Source organism: Melozone crissalis, unplaced genomic scaffold, assembly GCF_028551555.1.
Source record: "Melozone crissalis strain CALT ecotype California unplaced genomic scaffold, PUWL_Pcris_2 ptg000005l_1, whole genome shotgun sequence".
NCBI classification, from domain to species: Eukaryota; Metazoa; Chordata; class Aves; order Passeriformes; family Passerellidae; genus Melozone; species Melozone crissalis.
In genome coordinates this window covers 59,003,510-59,026,706 of record NW_026535783.1, presented here as the reverse complement: position 1 = coordinate 59,026,706, position 23,197 = coordinate 59,003,510, and the positions used below count along the sequence as shown (strand labels likewise).

Sequence of the window (23,197 nt, the reverse complement as noted above, 5' to 3'; positions counted from 1 at the left end):
GCGCCGCCGGTAGAGGGCAGTACGCACCCCCGCATGAGCGCGGCCCCGGCAGCCGGCGGCAGGGGCGGGGGGCAGGGGGAGAGTGGCAACAATCTGGGAAAAGATTAAAAGGGATGTGGAGTCCCGGAGCTTCTGAAGTGCTCGGGCGATGCTCAGGACGAGGATCATAATACTAGTAACAAAACAAAACAAAACAAAAAAAAGAAAAAGAAAAAGAAAAAGAAAAAGAAAAAGAAAAAGAAAAAGAAAAAGAAAAAAACCCCAACAACAACAACATTAAAAAAAAAATGCAGGGAGGTCAATCATTTACCAGTCTGCTCCTTAATGCGTGTGACCGCAGGTGGTACCGAGGGACATTGTGATTCATGCCCACTTTCAAAGCGGGAGTAGGGCCCGGCCTGAGGCACCCAAACAACTGTCTTCTAATATTAGCACGGCTGTATTTCTGGATCTATTATAGTCTGTCCAGACAGATCCCATTGTAATGGGATCTTTTATTAAAAGATTAGCACTATCTCCTGCAGTTGGTGGAAAAAAATCTGTTATCACTGAGTTATTTGCAGTTGTGGGGAGGGGGCAGTCGGGAGGGGGCGGCGGGGGGCGGGAGCGGGAGGAGGGCTGTGGGGAGGGCCGGGCGGAGGGCGCGGGCGGCCGCGGCGCACCGGCCCCTGACCCGGCACTGTCCGGGCATTCCTGTCTGCATACTTCGCAGTCTGTTGTGCTTTGGTGGCTCAGAAAAGCGAAAGAATCGAAATTTAAAAGGCAGCTTTTGAATAAACAATACCATTTTCCGTTAAGTAATCGTTTTGTATAAAAGGAAATATCGCCTACTCAGTTTCATTCAGCGGTGCCAAAAAATGTTATAAATGAGAGACCGCCAACTTTTCTAAAGGGAGAATAATGCCAGACTGTGCTTAATAAACTAGTGCCCTAGAAGTTCATTATCGATGTTGCAATCTTTCTGTTTCTGAAAGGAGACCGCCTACGTCGCCCCCGTTCCCGTCTCGTCCTGCCGGGCTCTCCCAGTGAAAACCCTATCACCCGGGAACGGCCCTAGGTATTAAACTTTTAGCCGGTTCAGTCTTTTGAGGGTTTGGGTTTTTTCCGGGTTTGGGGCCGGTCGATCGGGGTTCGGCGTTTCTTTGGGCCGAGCGATGTGTTTCGCCGGAGGTGCGGGCGGTGCGACGCATCCTCCGCAGCCACCTCGCGCGGGGACCGCGCCCGCGGAGCCGGCTCCGGGCGGGCGGGCTCCGCTCCGCTCCCCCGGCAGCTCCCCCGGCCCGCCGGAGCGCCCCTGGGGCGGCGCGACCCCCGCGGGTCTCCAGCCCCCCGTGGCGCTTGCGCGGCCGCGGCGGCTCCGCGGCGGGGCCGGGGCCGGGGCCGCTCCGCCGCTGCCCCCGCCGGCGGCGCCGCCGCTCAGGGCTGCGCGGGTGCGCGCCTGTGTGTGCGTGCACCTAGAGCGGATAATTGGAGAGGGTTTCCAGAAGGTGGAAAATGTCACCTGATTCACACTGAACTTTTTAAATCTCCCCACCCCCGAACAGACACACACACACATTAGGAGACCGCCCACCGCAGACAGCTAGGACCCCCGTATAGATTTAAAGAGAGACTGCATTCAGAGCCTGACGTTCATTCAATAGAGCGATCATAAGCAGGCTGGCTAGTGCTCGCTCCCTCTCCCTACTCCCCCTCACGCTGTCTCTGCGTCTCTCTCACTCCCTGCTATACTGAGGATGTTAAATCAGAGAATCCACCCGGGCATGCTCTTAATCCTGATGTTTCTGTGCCACTTCATGGAAGATCACACAGTGCAGGGTAAGACCAGACTGTTTATTCGCAGATACGTTTCTATATTATTTCTAATGTTTTCTGTCTTTCGGGCACGGTTTAGTTTGCTTGCGGTGTTAAACGCCTCTCTCCAAGGTCCAGGAGAACAGAAGTTAACTGTGGGCTTTGTAGCGAGGTGCAGAGGTGTCATTTAGATCCCTTTTTGATCGGATCTTCGCACTGCTCTGCAAAGGCACAGAGAACAGATAGGATGTTTCTTGTTTTTTATTGTTATTATGCAGCATGAATGAAGAGCAGCATCGTGAGGGAACTTTCCCAGTCTCGGCTGCCGAATGAATGCACAAAGTTTGTTGGTAATTTAGTTCAGATTTTTATCTCTCCTGACTGACTGAAGGAGAGGTGGTGATGGAGAACTCCACGATTACAACTGACATTTTTAGAAACCAATAAGTGGTTATTTTACTGACTTTAATATTGGAATATCCTCCTCCTCCTCCCTGCTCTTTTTTTTTTTTTTTTTTGGGGGGGGGGTGTGTGTCTGAGTAAATATTAGCGTTGTAAATTCTACTGCACTGAAGAGTATGCTTAAATAAGTTGGTGGTTGGGTTTTTTTCTTTTTCCTGCGAACAAAACAAACCCCAACCTGATATTGACAACTCTTAAGAGCCCTCTTTCGACACAAGGGAATATTGATCTTTAGTTTGGGGGTTTTTCCCCTTTTCTTGACCATGTTCCAGCCACAACCTGGACGTCTTGCCATTGCTTCTTTTATAATTTTTTTCTTTTCTTTTTCCCTTCCCCAGTACTGATATAGATATAAGTCAATCTAACGTAGGCAACTGTAAGACACAAAACTTTTTTTTTTTTTTTTTTTAATAAGGGAATTGTGTGTTCAGCGATTTTTTTTTTTTTTTTTTGGGAGGGGGGCGAGGGGGGTCTTGCCCCGCGCCCAGCAACATCTCCGCTGGCCGATCCCGGCCCCTCGCTGCGGTACATTGCCGTCGGAGTAAGGAGGCAGGATCGAGCCCCGGCTGGATTAGCAGCAGAATCAATTGGTATTGAGTTGCTGGAGAAGTCACATTGGTTATTCACGAGAGACTCATCTCAACTAAAATGCTTCAGCTAAAAAAAGGGGGAGTTGCTTGGACTAATGTTCTTGGCTTGACTCCACAAATAACAGGGATACTAGAGGGGGAAAAAAAAGGCAAAAAATAACCCCAAGAAGACCCACTCTATCCGGTGTAAGGATAGTGTGCTTTCCTCTGAAATGTTTGCAGGAGAGATGGCACCTATAACTTTTCCAGCTTGATCGATTTTTAAAACTCTATAGGGACCCCCTACTATAAGTGTCCCTGTATTTTATGTATTTTACTCACTTTTTTTGGAACTCTGCTGAATTATTTTAGTGAAGGAGACATTTGTTAATAGAAACAGCAAAATGTGGCGATTTCGAAAGACTTCGCTAACAGCAAATGTTCCCAATTCGTGCAGATTGCAAAATGGGCTGGGAGTGAAACTGTGCGGCACTAAAACAATGCTGCTGTGCAGCCGCGGTGAGGAGGAGAGGGCAGGGGGAGGAGGAAGGAATTTGCAAGCGCGATTTTCTTTTTATTCCCTTTTAAATGCACATCCTTTTCAAGCCTCTGTCACGTGCCGGCAGTGCTCCTTCTGCTCTACATATGGAATAAATACCTCCCAAAAAACTCTCGCTCTGTTTTGGTTGGGTCTTCTCTTTCGTTCATTTTGTTTTGTTTTGTTTTGTTTTGGATTTTGTTTTGTTTTCTTGGTTTCGGTTTTTTAGTTCTTTTGTGGTTTTGGGGAGGATTTTTTTGTTTGGTTGGGTTTGGGGTTTGTGGGGGGGGGGGGGGGGGGAGGGTTTGTTTGTTTTCTAAACTGCGCTTCCAAATGGGCCGTAGTAGCTGCGGGTTATGAAACGGGACAAATAAAAGGAAACAGTCTAGTAAAAGTCACGGCAAGGCGCACGTGCTGTGTCTGGGTCACTGGTGGCCGCCACTGATCCGTCTGGGTGTCCCCCCCGCCCCCCGCCCCACAGCTGGGAACTGCTGGCTCCGGCAGGCGCGGAACGGGCGCTGCCAGGTCCTCTACAAAACCGACCTCAGCAAGGAGGAGTGCTGCAAGAGCGGCCGCCTGACCACGTCCTGGACGGCGGAGGACGTCAACGACAACACGCTTTTCAAGTGGATGATTTTTAATGGGGGAGCCCCAAACTGCATCCCGTGCAAAGGTGAGGGGGTGCTGGCGAGCTGCTCCCCGCCGAGGAGCGGCTCCGGCAGGGCCTGGGCGGCGGGAGGAGGAGCGGGCGGGAGTTGCAGGGGGGCAGCGCTGTCCTCCCGCTTCCTTCCTCGTCGGGGTTTTGAGGGACGTCTCGTCCCAGCCCCGGGATCGCGGGGGGGACCCCCATTTCTGCCCGCGCCTTGCACATCACGAAGAGGAGGGGAGACACCCTCTCTGCCCACTGCCTTCACTGGCGGAGGGAATTTACCTCGAGCGGCGTGTCCTGGAACGGGAGGGAACGGTGTTGTTGCTCTGTGCTCTGGGTTCACGGTATCTTTTTTTCTTTAAGCAGTTTTGACACCAGGTCTCTTCTGCACGCTTGGTACTAAAGTGGTGCCTCTTTCCTTCCATCAGAAACATGCGAGAATGTGGACTGTGGACCCGGGAAGAAATGTAAAATGAACAAGAAGAACAAACCTCGGTGTGTTTGTGCTCCGGATTGCTCTAATATCACTTGGAAGGGCCCCGTGTGTGGCTTAGATGGGAAAACCTACAGGAACGAGTGCGCCCTTCTCAAAGCCAGATGTAAAGAACAGCCCGAACTTGAAGTCCAGTATCAGGGCAAATGCAAAAGTAGGTTTGCAAATCTAATCCAGTCTCCCTCAAATGCCAAAGGGTGTCTGTCTAAGAGTAGGGACGAGTTTTTGGATGTACTTCCTCACACGAACCAGGCTGGGGGACAGTAACTAGACCATGCTCAGTAGACAAGGATGTAGCTGAACTGAGAGCTCCCCATAGTCTGGCAGCACTTGTGCTCACACAGCTGCCCTGAGATATGAAGGCATCCTCCAGCAGTCCTTAAACGAGGAGAGCTGCTGAAGGCTTTTATGTGGTCATTTGTTCCTGTTGTCATTTACATGCTCCTCACGGGGATCCTGGTATCTTCTACTAACCAGTGTGTTTCTGTCTGTATTTCAGAGACCTGCAGGGATGTCTTATGCCCAGGCAGCTCCACATGTGTGGTTGACCAAACCAACAATGCCTACTGCGTGACGTGTAACCGCATTTGTCCAGAGCCTACCTCCCCTGAACAGTATCTCTGCGGGAATGACGGCATAACTTATGCCAGTGCCTGCCACCTGAGGAAAGCTACCTGCCTCCTGGGAAGATCCATTGGATTAGCCTACGAAGGAAAATGCGTCAGTAAGTATCTTTGGAGGAGACCGAGTATGGAGGGCTTCCTCGATCACCTCTTTCAGAGTACCCAGGCTGTGTAACTGGAGGGATGTAGTTAGTGCTGGGGAAGGAGACGTCAGCAGCTTGGGCCAGTGCTCCCCTCCCAGAAGAGGAGAGCCTGGGGTGAACTTAGTCCTGGAAAAGATTGCAGTAGGCGTGAGGAAGAAGAGGGCCTGATCCTGCTATGGCTGTGAGTGCTGACATTAGTATCCAGTGGAGAAATAGCCTCCCTGAAATAGATGATCAGATGGTTACAATGTAATAAGGTCACCATATTCAATGGGTCTGTATTCCTGGAAACAATTGTCTTCAAGTGGTCTTGGCAAAGACTACGTTAACTTAATTGAAAACATCTGATCACTTTTTCCTCTTTAGAAATAATTGTGGGCTTTGGAGACGGTGGGTGAAGATAGGCAAATAATTTCTGTGCAACCTGACAATCTGTGTTAGAAGTGATTCCAGAAAGGATTGATAGCACAGTGTATTATGAAGAAGCACCTGCAGGGCAGCCTCTGCTCCCCAAAACTGCTGGGGGAATTTGGGGGAGTCTCAGGTTGCTTTAAGTTTGCATAGGTTGAGGTGAATTCCCATTCAAATCTTGTAATTGTCTAACTGCTGTCTGTGGGTTAGCTTAAAAATAATAGATTTAGAAATGCTGGACCTGTTGACAAATCCTGCATTTACCCCTAATTTGGGGAGCCAAATTTCCACTGACATTAAATGGAGCAGGAAAGTCATGTACAATAGGCAAATGTAATTCTGTATTCCCAGGGCCAAGCTTTGCTGGCACAGCTGTCTTTCCTCCCCCACATATAGACAGGCACTGTTGTCCAAGGGAATACTTGCTTGAGCAAAATCAGCAAGTAAGATCACATCTACTATATCTGAGCTTTCTTTCTTCACAGTTCACAGGGGAAAGGGAGGTTTTGGGGGTTGCTTGTCTTTGCTTTGCTTTTTGCTTTGTCTTTTCACTTACCTCTAGTATTCTGTGTGTATTTTTAGAAGCCAAGTCCTGTGAAGATATTCAATGCAGTGCTGGGAAGAAATGCTTGTGGGATTTTAAGGTTGGCAGAGGTCGGTGCGCCCTCTGTGATGAGCTGTGCCCTGAAAGCAAGTCAGAAGAAGCAGTGTGTGCCAGCGATAACACAACTTACCCAAGCGAGTGTGCCATGAAAGAGGCAGCTTGCTCCATGGGTGTGCTTCTAGAAGTTAAGCACTCTGGATCTTGCAACTGTAAGTGAGATTTTTAACTCTGCAGACACTTAAGGCTTCTGAAGGCGATACCTAGGTAATGAAGACTTACACCTTTAAACATAAGAAAGATTGATTTATTGATTCAAGGTACAGTAGAATATAAGTATCTATCTTTCACGCACACACTTTGGTTGCTGATAAAATGCAATAGATCTCCAACAACGAGCTGGCCTTCAAGTTGGAGTTTTTTGGGGATGTTCCAAGGACAAGCCATTCTATCAGAAAGGGGTTGCCCGAGGAGTGTAATTCTAGTGACTTTTTTTGTACTTTGTCTGCTCTCGTGTGCTTTGCTGATTGCTTTATTAACACCTGGATAAACTCTTAACTCGGTCCAAAAGAACAAGCCTAAAGGTAGTACGTGGCACCTGGTTTAGCACAGTTGCCTCTACTAACTCTGAATGAAGGACACAAAGCAATTAAACTAAAACACCAGAGCGCTTTTTATTTGATTTCAGGAATCTGCCAATAAAACCTGAGCCATTGATTCTTCAGAACTTTCTGCAGTTATGACTTCATAGATTATGTGTAAAAAAACCTTATTGCATAACAGCAGATGCCAAAGAGCATCTCACTACAAGTCGCATAAAATGCAACGCTGTATTGTGGCTGTTCAGAGGGCTTTCAAAACATGCACTGAGCTGCTTCTGCGCTGTTGTTGTCCTTATTTAAACAACAGCTCCCCTGTATTCCCCCATATAGCAATTAATGAAGACCCAGAGGATGAAGAGGAAGATGAAGACCAGGACTACAGCTTTCCTATATCTTCCATTCTAGATTGGTAAAACCTCCATCACTATTGAAACAGCCATTGGGCACAAAATCAATGTCCGTACTGTAAATAAGTGTATGCTTATTTATTTTGGGGAGAAAAAAAAAAAAGTATACATATAGTTGAGTCTCGTAGACATTTATTTATACTGTGTCATGTTTTATAATTTATACATAAAATGTCTGGTTGACCGTACACCTTGTTTTTTGAAGAAATTTATTCGTTACGGGAAGAGCAGTGTTATTTATTGTGAGGTCTCTTGCTTGTAAAGTAAAGCTTTTCTGTTTTCTTGCAAACTATAAAAGTCCATTCCTTAGAGCCTACCCACATGATCTCATCTCTTTGTTTCAGTGATGTTAACTCTTTTCCACTTTAAAAAACTTGCATGTCAGTTTCTGTTACACTTATTTATTGGATTTTCTTTTTGCCGGTTCTGTACGTAAAAGATCCCTGTGTTTTTGTTTACAAGGAATCTTGACTGACCAAAAGGCATTGTAACTGACTAAAGTATACTGTCAAGGTGCAGTGAGGCAATCTTTAAGGAAACTTCTTACACTTCATCTTCTCTACTTCTCATGACATTGTGTACTGAAATGATGTCAGTGTTTTGAGAGTTTATACTGTACTATACAAATTTTGAACCCAAAGAAATTGGATTGTGAAGTTGGATAACATCTACAGGCCTAACTGTAATAAGAATAAAAGGTTTTATTTTATTTTTATTGTTTCAGTTTTTTGTCACATGCATAAGTCTTTTATCAGGTGTTTCCTTTAAGATGGTCTTGCAGTACTACTTTCAAAATTCTCTTTCCCAATCGATGTGTTGCTAAAAGTTATATCAAAGCTTTATCAGTTCAAGTTTCTTGCTTTTCATAATACTTTTTTTCTGATGCAATTTTATATTTTCAAACATGGCGAGTTAAATATAAATTCATTTAAATATATAGTTTTGTACTTTTCTACCATGTAAATGTGCAATGTATATAAAAGTTATAATGTGTATTTGTAAATAAATGATGAGTGAAAAAAAAAATAAAAAGTGGAATTTTCCCTAGAGGCAGTCCTCAGTCTTTCATTCTGAATGGTTTTGGTCCTCTGGATTCTTTTGCACCATGCGACACCACTTAAGGCCAAGGCTCTCAGCCCACATTGATATAAGAAACCCTCTTTTCAGATGTGAACAATGTCCCCAGTTCATTACTGATTAAGCACAGTGATAGAAGAGATTGGTTCTTTTTTTTTCACTCTCAATCCTCTTAACAGGAAGTCTGTAATTTCATAGAATCACAAAATGTTTTGGGTTAGAACAGACCTAAGACTGTCTAGTTTCAACTCCCCTACCATGTGCAGGGACATCTTTCACTAGACCAGGTTGCTCAGTGCCCCGTCCAATCTGGCCTTGAACACTGCCAGGGATAAGGCATCCAGAGCTTCTTTGGGCAACTGTTCCAGTATTCCACCACCCTCAAAGAATTTGTTCCTAACATCTAGTTAGGGGTAGAACTCCTCTCTCATCTGCTGGCCAATGCTGCTTTGGATGCAGCCCAGGATTCCCGTGGCTTTCTGGGCTGGGAGCACTCACTGCTGGCTCATGGTGAGTTTTTCATCAGCCACCACCCCCAAGTCCTTCCTCATGGGGCTGCTCTCGATCACTTCTCTGCCCAGCCTGTGGGTGTGCCTGGGATTGCCCAATGCAGGTGCAGGACCTTGCCCTTGGCCTTGCTGAGCTCCCTGAGGTTTGCAGGGTCCCACCTCTCAAGCCTGTCCAGGTCCCCTGTGGATGCCATCCCTTCCCTTTGCTGTCCCACACTTTTTTAGACATCTTTTACTTCCATATTTCTAGGAGTATTCAAATATGTGTTTGGATTTTTATCTATTGGTCATCTATCATTTTTATCTATTGGTCATCTAAATGGATAGATTTGGTCATCTATCCATTTAGATGATCAATATTAAAAAGCAAAGCAGGATTTACTTGTTCAAATTTAAGATGTGTAATAAACAGCAAAGGAAATAAAAAGAAATCTAACAAACAATCTGAGAGCACTCTATCACTTGGAAATTATTTTTCTACCAAGAGGAAATTTGATTCAGAAATTCTTTTTTGGTCAACCTATATTGAGACTGGACACTTGAGATTGGCTACTACTGCAGTCAGTTGAGGAAAGGTAACCTGCATAAGTACAGCAGGAACCAAAATCCTGTTCAGTGCCACCTGGTCATGTTGTTATCACAAGTAAGGCCCTACTTACAAAAATTTCTCTATCCTATTACATAAAACATAAAAATTTATTTATGCATATTATTCAACAGTATTTTAAGTACTTTTCTAGACTGAGGTCTGATTTACCCTTTTAACTTAAATATAAATATTTGAAGAATTTCCTGCTATAGTCTTCTGCATATTTTCTACTGTATATAAGATTCTAGTTTGTAATTAATTGTTTATCATTATCCAAAGCAAACATAATTTATTCATCTCTGAATATATAAAAACTACAAGCATGAATTTATAATATTGTATTCACAGTAACAGCAAAAATATTTGCCCTTCTGTTACCTCATGTTACCTCCTGTTACCTCATTTAGACAAATAGTCTCTTTGGAAGGAAGTACATGGTGAGTAGAGTAAAGGGAGCAGGATTTTGGTCTCCTGAGGGAATAGAACCCAAAATAAAAGAGAACAGGGGCCAGGAGAACAAAGATATGGAAAAAGAATCTATTGGAAAGCCACTCAAGGAACATGTCAATGACAGAGAAACAACCTGTTTAATAGATAGACTATGAGAGAAGATTTTTTCTATATTCAGTTAGGTGCCAGCTACTTCATTCCCAACAAAACAGCAACATTAAAATACTGGTTTTAATTGTAAATATATTTACATATCTTATAGAGAGACTGTAGCAGAGCAGGATTTCTGGGTTCTAGTTTTATGTCCTGCTGCTAGTTCACAAAATACCTTGGAGAACACCAGCAATGGACAAATTCAAAAAAGAAACAAAAATTCCAAGAAATATTTATACAAGTACATGTATGCTAAATGGCCACACAATACTACCTCAGGTTTTTGCTGATCAAATTATTTAAAAGTTCTGAAACTGCATCTCTCATTGCTACTGCTATTTCTGTACAGCTGAAAGTCTTGAAACCTACTTTGCACCAAAGCCTGATTGTCATGTACAGGTGTGGCATATCCTGAGAGGCTTCTGAAGTAAGCATCTTCTGAGCATGCCTACCATAGACCAGCCTTGTCATGAATCACAACAGCCCCAGAGACTTTCTCCCAGAAACACGTCTCCAGAGGTTGTGGAAGCACCATAGCCAATATTTTACATAATATCATACTTGTAGATAAGGCACTTGTTCTTGAATTGGGAGATGCAGGTTCACTGCCAGTCTCTTTCTGAAATCTTTCCCACATCTCCCAAGAGTGCATCCAGCAGCAACTCAAGGTGAAGCTCAGGCCGGAGAACTGTCTGTCATGCCTGCCGAAGCCATACTTCTGTATTGGACAGGAAGCAAGATCCATTGAGAGAGGATAATTTGCAACCCTAAGAGTGCTCCTTTTCAAGAGGAAGTCCTGGGTTATTGCCCCAGGGGCTGCCTACACATTTTGCATTTGTAATTGAGTAACATGCATAAATAGTGCTTAAAGCAGGAGCCAGAATCTAGGTTGCGTACCTTCCTCCTTCCCCCAGCAGGTATGTGTCTCCATCCTTGAGCTATGAAATCATGTTTAACTCTCTGCTTAAAGATTACAAATCTCAAATCAAGACTACAAATCTCAAATATTTTTCAACATTGAGTCATAGTTACAGTAGGAGTGAGAGGCTTTACTTTTTTCTTCCTCTCTTCAAGGCTTGTACATGGGGAAGTTTTTGGGAAATGGAAATGTGATTTTTATTTCCTCAGAAGGGGGGGTTGTGTGTGTGCATGCATGTGTGTGTATTTGTCTTGCTATGTTTTGTTTTGCTTCTTCTCTTAATGCACAGGCTACCCTGGCTGTTGTTTAAATGAAGAAAAAAGATGTCTGGATGTTTAAGTACAGAAAGACATAAGAAGTTCTGAAGCCATGAGGACAAGTTCCTAAAACCAGAAGAGAAATAAATTTTCAGAAACATCTTTCTCTTCAGTGTTCTTTTATTGCCTGGCATACATATTCCCCTTGCTGTAAATTACATTTCTGAAACTCCTGGATCACCATGGAGTATTCTTTTGAACTGAATCCCAGGTCTGTGAACTCCATTCACAAATGCAAGCAAAGTAATTTGGAGCAGAGTGCATGTGTTTGAAAACAGAACCCCACATTCTGGCACTAAAGTAAAATCACCTTAATTGTAAGAGACTCAGCTTGAGGCATTTGAACAATATGAATATTGCCTCTAAAGCCCTGGATCCCAAATGTATTTGTCTGTGCAACACAGGCAAAAGAGTGTACTCAATTTTGGTCACACTCAAATGCATTACTGATAGCTGCATTCTTCTGAGGGACTTAACAACAGTATTATAGACCTCTTTTGCAGCTTTACATCTTTGCTTCCTTCTCCCTGCAATACACATCAAATAAGGCTACATTCCAAGCCTCTCTACAAATTTTAAACAGCTGCTATTTCTTTCATTTCCTTCCTTCCTTCCTTCCTTCCTTCCTTCCTTCCTTCCTTCCTTCCTTCCTTCCGCCACTTCCGCCACTTCCTTCCTTCCGCCACTTCCTTCCTTCCTCCACTTCCTTCCTTCCTTCCGCCACTTCCTTCCTTCCGCCACTTCCTTCCTTCCGCCACTTCCTTCCGCCACTTCCTTCCTTCCTTCCTTCCTTCCTTCCTTCCTTCCTTCCTTCCTTCCTTCCTTCCTTCCTTCCTTCCTTCCGCCACTTCCTTCCGCCACTTCCTTCCTTCCGCCACTTCCTTCCTTCCCATGCATATTCCAGATCCAAATTTTAGCCTTCAGTTTTAAAATATTTTTGAACTATTAAATATAGAAAATAGAATATTTCAAAATGTTCGACTATTTTAAAATGAATTAGCAATTAAGTGGTATATTTAATTGCATTTTAGAGATCCACAGCAAGAGCAATATTTTTTAAAAAATCATTATTACCCAATGTATCATGGTTATATGCAAAATGTTTTACATAAGAAGAACAGTTTTAATAAATTTTCCAAGATCCCTTAGCAATTTGAAGTATTCTTACTCAGGTAACAGTGCTTCTATAATTTTCTGCTGAGCTTCATGAAATGCATTTATATTAATTTCAAATTACCTTCATATTTTAAGAGGCACCCAGAACTACAAGGCTGATGTTGGTGGGTGGCCACCAAAGGTACCAAAATGTGCTTCCATCTTATTTCTGAGCTAGAAGCATTGCTAAAAAAGGTCACAGGGCAAACTACATAGATAAGAGAGATAGGCGATTATGCAACTCATTGGATAATGGAGACAGAGGTTGCACTGATGAGAAGTGAGCTCTGCAGTGTCCCAGGGATTGGGGCACTGGCCCTGCTAGCGCAGTCTGAGCAATGGAGCTGCTTCTGTCTGCAGAAAGCAAGCACCTCAGATCAGCCTTTTCCACCTACAGTCAGGTCATGGTGTGGTCAGAGCCAGGCTTTCTGTAGCAGCACATGCAGCAGGACAAGGTGTGCATAACCTTGAATAGGAGAAGTTCATGCAGGGTTTAAGGAAAAACTTTTTTCCACATTAGTACAATCCAGCAGATGATCTCCTGACAACCCTTCCAAGTTGGATTATCCTACCATAGTATGAAAAGACATGCCTACCTACATCCAAGTCATGCAGACTCCAAAATCAGAAAGGAATATCCAGTTGAAAAGAAATAATTCCCTCAAGAAACCTTGAAGGAGCAACCATATCACCACATATCTAGGATGCAGTTGTCAAACGAGAGAAACAGTTAACATGCAGTTTAAAATTCTGCTATTGTTCAGATTTACAATTTATTTTTTTTTAGTAGTGACAATAATTCTCAAAGAAACAATAACTAGTATGAGCTAGATTGGTCAAGACAGCAAGGAAAGCCAAAGAAAAGCCAAGCCCAAGACAAGACACTTGGAAATATAATAGATAATACCAGCTGGAGCAAGTAAATAAAACTCTTCAGGGATGTTTTCCATAATCTTTTCCCACCTACAGTGGTTTAGTCAGATCAATTCAAATCCTTGTTTCAAATGGTGACTCCACCCAAACTGCAAAAGCCTAAAATGCATGACATTAAAGATATACAAATAATGAGTGTTTCCACATTTGGACTTCAACCTTAAAGAAACTAATTTTCATTCTTTTTATGAGAAAGAAGAAGGGATTGAGCTCATCCCCATAAATATACAGGGCTGGAGCTCCAAATTTAAACTGCGCACAAACTCTAGAGTTTGTGTACTTCTCAACCCAGCAAAAGCTGCGACAATTCATTTATTAATCTCCCCAGCATTCCCCACTTACAGGCTCTGATGGAACTTCAGCTTTAATTGAGAGGCACTTGCCACTGTCAGCAACGTGGCGAGCAGCACCACACGAGCTGATGGGGCAAAACCCAGCCACAGCCCACAACAGGAGCCCAAACAAAATGCTCATTTTCTATCTGGAAAAAAAGCTGGAACCTGAAGTGTGTAGCCGCAGATTGTGTGCAGCAAGGGTAGTCTAACATGCAGAGTTGAGTACATGTAGTGCTTCGCAGATAACACTGCAAGTTAGCAGAGAGGTCTTCACCTCACATGGCAAAAAAATACATGCTGAGTTGTCAGAACATCTGAGAGCTAACCTTACTGCTTCCACTCACCACCACCCAATTCTCCTTAGTAATGAAATAGTCAGGATCTAGATATCTCTTTCTGAAAAAAAAAACCAAACCAAAAACCAGTGAGTCATCTTTCTTTTCTAAGATTTGATTTTCTTTCTTTGGTGTTTCTTTGGTGGTTTTTTGGTGGGTTTTTTTGGGAATTTTTGTGGTGGTTTTTAATTTGTTTGTTTTGTTTTTGGGTTTTTTTTTTGGTGGGAGGTGGGTTTTTTATTCTTTTTTGAATCAGACATAGCAAATATAAAAAAAATTGAGAGAAATGAAGAAGTAACAGGTAAGTGTCACAGCAAGGTGAATGAAAAAAAAAAAAAAAAAAAGACGATGGCAGAGCAAAGCTACAAGGAAAAAGACCACAAAAGCAAAAAGAAATAAAATTGTGCTAAAAGTTGCATGTGAAGTCCAGTTGTAGCAGACCCTCAGATGCATGAGCAACGCTATGAACGCTGAAGTGCCATCTACTGGTATACCTTGTGCTAACCATGTTGCTTGGAGTCCACCATGGGATTCCACATGGAATGGGAGATCCATGTTTTTCTCTGCCACTGACTTTTTGGTGACTGTGGGTAATGGACCTTGTGTTATAATCTCTCTGCTGTAAAAGGCAGATATTGAGATTTTAATTAACCTGTGTGTTTTCACAACCGGTGCAAAGCTCTTTGAAATGTAGTGGTTGAATGTTCTGCAAGACAAGGAGAAAATTTTGCATGTCCACATCCAAACCCAGCACTTCTGAACAAGATGCTAAAAAATGAAATGTGAGACTCCTAAGAAACAGAGAGCAGAAGACAGATGAGGAAAAAGAAAAGAGAAGAAGGTAAAGACCAGTAGGAGTTAAGGAGGAGGAGAATCAATAGAATACAGTGTAAGTGATTAATTGCTAAGGACAATACAATTTAAGAGGCAGTTTTACCAGATGTGTATGTGTTGCTCCAGCTGTGGGAACAGTAGACTCTCCAGATCTTGTTTCTGACACACAATAACTGTGAACTCTGTTATGTGCAAATAATAAATCTAAGCAGCACCTCCAACATATGAATGAGCAAGAAAAAGGAGGTCATATTTTCAGAAGTGTTAGCACATATTTGTCAACACCATGCTCAGCTAAATAGCACTAAGGAAGACTACAAGACAATGATAACACATACACAAATCAGTATCTGAGCTCAAAAGTAGATACATGGTTTTGAAACCCCAGGTTTAATAGGTAAGGCCCCTAGGGATGGCAGACAAGCAGGGTCTTGGGCAGACTGGATGGGCTTGTTTTGCTGATGTATTTACTGGCTGGTATGTTAATTTTTTCAATGTGTTATAGAGCAGTTCCCAAGTTAGGGTCATGATCCCACTTGGGGCCCAAAAGTCTGGAAGTGAAAATGAAAGTGGGGTTGTGACCCTGGAAGTAGGGTTGCTAAGGGAAAACTTTGGGAAGCACTGATGTTGTGCTACTAGGTGAGACCCCTACATGAACGGTATGTTCAATCACTGCTGAGGGACAAAGGTTTTACCAGGGCCTATATTTTTCAGAGTTAAGCCTCATTTCTGACTGATTTATTGCCAGATTCAAGTAAATGTCTCAGGTACATGAAGAGAGATTTTAGAATTACATTCAGAATTTTGAGTGTTACATCTTGAAAAGAAAAGGCCCATAACACAGTAAAGACACATCCACCATTTTCTTTGAAATATCCATTAGTAGCTACAATCTACATACTAGAGCCCTTCTCTCACAATCCTTGGCCAGAAGAAATCACTCCCACTTTTGCCATTTTTCAGAATATGATTACACCACCAGGTCATCATTGTGGCATGCACTAAAGTCTTTGGGTTTTGTTGAACTCTGCTTTGTTACCAGGGAACATGTCTCTCACCACTTATTTAATCTTTGGGCAAAGAACAAGTATGTTGGCTAAGAAAAGAGTTACTATATTAAGAAAAATACTCAATAGAAAGGGATAACCAGCCTGAAGTCTGACATTCCTTAGAAGAAGTGGCACAGATATCTTTTTCAAGAGCATCCTAAGATTGAATCCAGCCCAAATAGCTCCAGTGTAATTTCTGACACCCCACAAGGGAGCTTTGATATGCCAATGAGTTTTGAATAGAAAAAGATTCCTATGTGTGGACAAGTGAATTGAGCCCTTAGGCTTTTAAGTCATGTAAGTACTTTTGAATAGTCATGGAAAGTAGACATAATGAGTCGCATCTTCTTATTTGTCATGCTCTATGCACATTTATTTCAACCTAAAATTATACTGTGCCAGGAATGCAGCTTTCACTGTGGAGCTGGGTAATATTTCTGACTTTCACCTAGAGAAGTATTCTGTAGTCAGTAAGAACAATTGCGATACGCACCATGCCATTTCAGTAAGTGAAGAGGCATTAACAGATTATTTTTGGCAGCAACATGTCTCTCTTTCTTATTCATTAGTCACTTGTGTTGATTTATACCAGGATTAATTATTGATACAAATATTTCATCCATATTTTTTATGTCATGAGCAGGGAAAAAGGCATGGCTGTGAATAATCCATAGAATTGTTTGTGAAGCACAAATTCCCACAAACTCCTCAGAGACTATCAGATATCCACCTGGTGTCCCTGAGTGCTGGATTTCACATTTAAATCTCTGAATTAACAGATGCGTACAGTCACAGAGAGGCAAAAAGACCCTTCTTGATACTACATCTGAGGAGGCTCATGGACACTGTTTATTTTCACAAAATGGTGGGGTATCTTGTGCTTGTGAAATTTATTCCAAATCTACACTTCTTGAAATGTTAATAACCAGTATCTGCACAAAGTTCAACTCCCAAGTTTTAGTTCCCAAAGCACATCTTAGAAAGACAAGCACACTTATGAAATCAGTTTCCAAAGAGAAAACAGCTACAATATTGAGCAGAAGTCTCCAAATCTGAAAACCATACTCTTCTAATGTATGCAACCCTATTAAAAATTACATTTTTAAGCTTTGTCTGAACATTTTGGCAACTGAGATCCAAACATTTGAAATTAACTGAGGCAAATAAAATTTATAGAAGCCATTCTAATTAAAACTAAAAATGGTAGATTTCAAAAAAAAAGGAACTTCATTTAAAGCTTACCATATTTTTAAAAAACTGCACATTTCAGATCCTTCCATTTCCTTCATTAGAAGTGGAGATTGTACAATAATATTATATTTTCAAGCTTTTTCTCCACAACTACAGATACTAGAAATATAGGCTTCTATGAAGCAATCATGTTATGCAAGAACTTGGGGATTTTAAGAAACAAAACAAAAACAAACATTGGAAAACATGATAAAGTCATTAAGAGTCAACAAGGCTGCTGCCAAGCAGAGAGGATTTTATTTATTCAGAACTATGTCCTACGAAACCAAAGTCTTATCTGTGTTTAAGAACACCTCTTTTAATTAGTCCCACATAGGGCAAATCATTATCCTCACCTAGAAATGGTAATTCTAGCTTAAATGTGTTTTAAAGGTATATCCTGGTTTTGGCAGTGAAGCAAGAGTCGTATCTTCATCAAGAATGTCAGCATACCTGCATCTTTGGAAAGGTAATGTAAAGGACAGTACTCATGACCAAAAAAACCCATTAAATTCCATTGCTAGGAAATATAGTAATGTCAGTAAAATCCATCTATCTGTATAGGCCAGACTGGAACACACCATTTTTGGAAGTACCACAGAAACCAAATTGTTATTTAGGATTTGCTTTTTGCAGGGGCAAGTAGCCACAGCTGCTTATAAACAGTTTTAATAGCTGTTTTTCACTGCAGTAGCAAATCATATAAGAACATACCAAATAATTTTTATTACAGTCTTGTAAAATATTCAACAGCATGTTTCAAGCCCAAAACCTATGTTCTCACTCTTTATTCTGATGATGCTAATAACAAAAAAACCCCCAAACAACACAATATTTTGACATATGTGATCCCCAGAAGGAGAGTTGAATATGTCTGTCACTGTGAAATCTTCATCTTTTCTAATGAAATTAAATTATTTAAAATCAGTTTTTCAGTAACTCATAGAAAAATGCTTGCACAAACTATCTGGATATTGAAACCAAATGAATGTCACTATTTGCACATAAAATCACTTGCTGTGCTGTCTTGTCTCAGGCAGATTGTGCACTGAATCCTCAAAGTTTCTGTGGGTTTCACAAACCCTGCAAATCACAGCTGAGATCTTTGTTTAAAGCCTCCAATGGGAGAACAAGTGGCTCAACAAAGTAGAGGGCGTGTAACAACTGCTGCTCATGAGGAAGGTCTGACAGATCCACCATTACATTTATTTTTTCCTCTCCCCAGGTTGCAAAGCAGCACTGCTGCCGCTAAGTAAATCTAGGCAGAGGAAGGAGGTGGTTTTGCCCTTCTACCACTTATGTGAAGGCACATATCCCTAAGCCACTGAGTTCAGTACAAAGAGTTGTGCTGGGGCTTAAGAGCCAGAAAGGGACCCTGGATAGTATCCTAAGGCAGGCAGGGATACAACAGAACCTGGTAATACTGTATTGATAAGCTCAGCAGGGTCACAGCATAGATGTGAGAGTGTACCGTGAATTTATCAAGGATCCTGGTTTACTTTTGGCTCAGGCCAACTACCTCTCTTCCACAATCCAAAATTGCATTTCCAGGGTCTGCACAGGCCAAGGATCATCCCCAATAAGAATACAGTTAATACAGTCAGGAGGAAAAGCCAAATAGACACAGGCTTTGGCTTCAAAGAAGAGCCCATTTTATTCATTCACAGACATACAGCATTCAGGTCAGGTTTACACACTGTCTGTGTGAAACACCTCATTTATATGGTTCTAGAAATTACTTGTATAACTTGCAACTGATGGAATGACATAAGACAAAGCCACAAATGAGCTGTGCATGATATTCATCTTAATTTTCCAGCAAAGGCAAGCGTGTATCAACCTGAATATGTTCCTTACTCCTTTAAATGTACCACAGGGATTTCTCTTGGAGAATCAGGAAAGAGACAGCAGTTAAGTGAATATATTAAATTAATATCTTAATATGCAAACAGTATACAAGCAAAACACTAATAAACAGAAAATGTGCTTGTTATTAAAATACTCAGTAAAAAATTGATTGATTTCAGTAACTTCAGTGAACTTCACAATCTGTGTTTCTGAATAGGAGAAATGCCAGATTTGGAATAAGTAGTTGCCTTATGGAATCTTGGCGTTTTCTCCTGCTCAGAAATGCAAACTCTGAAGTTCAACTGAGCTATGTAAATCATCATGTCTTATGCTCCTCTTATTAGGCAATTCTGTCTTGATATTCTGAGTAATGAACAGTCTCAATGGTACGTGGAATCAACATGTTACTTCAAGAGCAAAGCACTTTCAGTAAAAAATTGCTTAGAATAATTTCTTTCATCCTTAAATTAAAGAGCTACTGTCTGCACAAACATAGCTAGACAGACTGAAGCAAGGAATGAGAAGAAATGAAGTGCTATTGGACACACCTCATGGCTTCTTGATATTACTAGGAATATTCCAGGTGTATAGCTCAGTCTGAGATGCTATCTACACTATGGGATGTGGGCAGATAATTCACATTTCCTTTCTTGTGTGTCACTGATCTGTCTGCATGAAAACAGGTTATCCAACTTCCTGAGCAAAAATAAATAATGAAGCTCTATTTTAGAAAAGATTACAGAAATTTTGTCAAGGTTAAAGCAAATATCAAAATAGAAAAAGAAAGAAAAAAAAAGGAAGAATGCATGACAAAGTGAATTAAAATAGCTTTGGATAATGCTAAAATAGATGGACTACTAGTCCTAGGAAACAAATAAAAGGAGCTAAATCACAGATGCTTATGTGCCTTTTTTTTCCCCTTAATTCCATAAAGGTCGTTTTCCAGCACAAAATTGATTAAAAGCTACCTGCTTGGAGCATCCTTGTGGAAAAAAAGCCCTCTAGTTTTACACAAGTAGCTAAGCAGAGTCAAAGCTACTGCCTTGCTACTTCAGAGTAGTATGATAATTGCATTGTCTTCATTAGGATTTTGCAGGCTTAGTTAGCAGGAAGTAGTTGATTCACTGAGGTAAAAAGAACCCAAACAAAACAGAAATTAGTGAAGCTACAGCTTTGGAGTCTTCACTTCAATGCCAGCTGGAGAAATCTGCACCTGATTTGAGCATCTGGGTCAGCCCAGGAACTCTGTGCAGTATTAGTCCTCCACTTGTGAAAGATGTAGTCCCTTTGTGTGCACAAAGCCTGGTGTTTTACTGAAAATCCGTTCTCTTGCAATAAGATAAGCTCTCTAATTTTTCTCTTGGAAGAACATTCTGTCTTGGGTAGAACTGTTTGAGAGTCTCAGCCACTACCACTTTGATGGCTTTAACTTAGGATTTGCACTGCAAAGGAAGTGAGCAATCAGCCTTGGCAAAGGTGAAATCCCAACTTTAGAAATATAAAGGTCACCAATTAGAAAGACACGAGAAAACTACAAAAGAGTTACTTGCAAAATAGTTGCATTTCTGAGGCTAATTTTAGGAAGGCAGTTTGCTAAGATCCATTAATTAATCCAGCAGACTTAACCGCAACTGAAGAAATCTGTCAAGAAATTATCTTACCTGTCAAGAAAATATCTTACCTTAAAATTAAGTTTTGATCTAGCTTGCTTGGCCCATGCATGGAGGAAGAGAAGACTGTTCCATTTTCTTGTAGACACAAGGATTTGTGGGCCAATTGCCTTTTTTTAACACCCTCTTTATTTCCATCAAGGTATCTAGACTGCTTGTATACCTTTAAAAGATACTGTCAAGAAGTACTTTACTATGGAAATCATATACATCCCTAGAAATTATGATCTTTAAATTAAAAAAAAAGTCACACATATTTTAAAAAATACGTAGAAATTAAGACCAAATAGATGGAAGTTCTGAAAGCTTACTATAACCATCCTGCTAGTTAACAGTAGTAGTTTGAGTAGGGGTTGTAGTTTGCACTCAAAAACCATAATTCTGTAGCGTTTTAGCTGCTGTAAAGTTTTTAAGTGGTCTTCAAGTCCTTCTTGGACAGGTTACATGGCAATTGTATTCTAACTCTGGAAACCTATCATCAGGAACTGGTGAATGGGACATCAACACCTACAATACTACAAAGAAATACAATTTTCCTCCAAATATTTACATGGGATGATAGGGAAATAAAAGGACCTTTTGTGATTCCTTTCTACTGACTCCTCTCCACCTACTTTTGCTATAAAAAGGAGGATGCCAGAAAAAAGCATGACTTGGTGAATTGTGAAAAAGGGAATGAGTAATACAAACCCAAGAAGTTGGATTAGACTAGAACCAACTTCCAATAAAAACATTCCCTAGAAAGTCTGTGTTTGGACCTTATTTTTACATCAAAGCATTTAAACTTTCACTGGTACTTACAGCTTCAGAAATCCCAATGTCGCATTTTTCCATCAATAAGCAAATTTTAGTTTCTGACTTACAGCTTTCAGCTGGTTGACATAGCAAGGGAAGAAGTGAATGACATTCTGGAATATCTCTACCTTGTAATTCTTGGTCTTTAAGACCTGGGTGAAAAAGCTTCCATGAGACTTCCCTATAGATAAGATTATTATTTATAATGACAACCTCTGATCAGACATAGCATTGCACACATTTTAAAATAAACAACATATTTTCTCAAAAAGGAAATTAAAGAGATAATTCACTTGGGCATCAGCAAAAATCATGCCATGACTCCACAAGGGAAATTCGTAGTTGGCTAGAAGAAGGTGGGGATTACTGGAAAGATGATAAGGCAGGTAAGGGAAAAAAAAAAAAAAGACAAATGGAGGGAAAATGCAATAGTCAAAAGTGGTACCAAGAAATAAAATATCCCATCTGAGTGCTTCTTAACCATCTTGTTTAATATATTTGTCGACTTTACCTTGAAACAAAATCCAAGTAAACAGATGCTCACAGTAAACGTTAGGATACATGCTAGTACTACAGACAGAGACACAGATACAACCCAGAAAGAATTACATGACCATGATTAATTGGCTAGTGAAAACAGACAAAAGAATGAGACTGCAGGTGAGGAACAACTAAAAGTGATACAAGACAACAGTGTGATATGAACAAACTTCAAGACAAACCCAATCACAGGACAAGATACAAAGAGCAATGAAGATCTTGAACAGACTTCTGTAAGAAGCAAAGTGGCAAAATAAGTCCAGATCATCTTAAGACAGAAGTTTATCAAAAAAGTTATGTAATACAGTTGCCTAAAGTAGGAGGAGATTGGGTGTGCCAAAAGATTCTTTTTAATCCTATATACTCTAGGTTAAAATGACCAAAACATTTTGACACTATTTCCAAAAATGTGATTTACAAGGAGGATAACCTGCATTAAACAACTTTATATTAAAATTTATTTTCTTGTTCCAGTTTTTCATGTTGAGAAGCTATCACAGCAAAACCTTTAAAGCATTCCAGGAAAGAAGTTGAACACAGAAATCCAAGCAGTGATATAAAGTTTTAACCTGATGAGACAACAGCCAAAACAGAATAAGTACATGAAAGAAACCACTGGCTTGGCCTTTGCGGGGAGACCTTAAAGACTAAAAGGTGTGGTGATGAAGAAGGTCATAAAGATAATTAATCAATGCAAAATTCAAAATAATTTATATAAGCATTCCTGAAATCCACCCTGCTCCTCTCCCCTCCATTTTGTAGCAAATTGGGAACAATTAAACAAAGGTTAGTACCAATATAGAAGGTTGTAGGGGTTTACCAGATATATAATTTTCCTTCTGGAAAATCAAACATTGCTCATTCTAAAACTACAGAAATTGTGAATGTGGTGTATGGACTTCATAAGTTGCAATTTTTCCAAGAATATCCCTAAAAATTGAAATTCAGAAACATGTGAAAGCATGCTTCCACATTGTCGTCTGTGTTCCTAAAGACAGAAAACTAAGAAAAGGGAAAACTCCTTCTCTATTTTCACTTTAGGAATCTAATTGTTTTCCAAAGTGCAAATTGCAACTTTGTCAATAAAGCGGATATTTCAAGAGACTGAAAAAGTTTGCATTTGTTTTTTCCAATATATAAAATATGGCAAGTTTTATTTATATTTTC

General features: G+C 41.0%; 1 protein-coding gene across 1 annotated transcript; it reads left to right on the top strand.

The window, feature by feature from the left end:
• The first annotated feature begins 1,736 nt into the window (after positions 1–1,736).
• FST (follistatin) lies at positions 1,737–7,377 on the top strand. Its single transcript, XM_054286584.1, has 6 exons — positions 1,737–1,818; positions 3,845–4,036; positions 4,441–4,659; positions 5,005–5,229; positions 6,265–6,495; positions 7,216–7,377. Exons 1-6 carry the CDS (start codon positions 1,737–1,739, stop codon positions 7,296–7,298), a joined length of 1,032 nt encoding a protein of 343 aa, XP_054142559.1. The 3' UTR covers positions 7,299–7,377.
• The last annotated feature ends 15,820 nt before the right edge of the window (positions 7,378–23,197 follow it).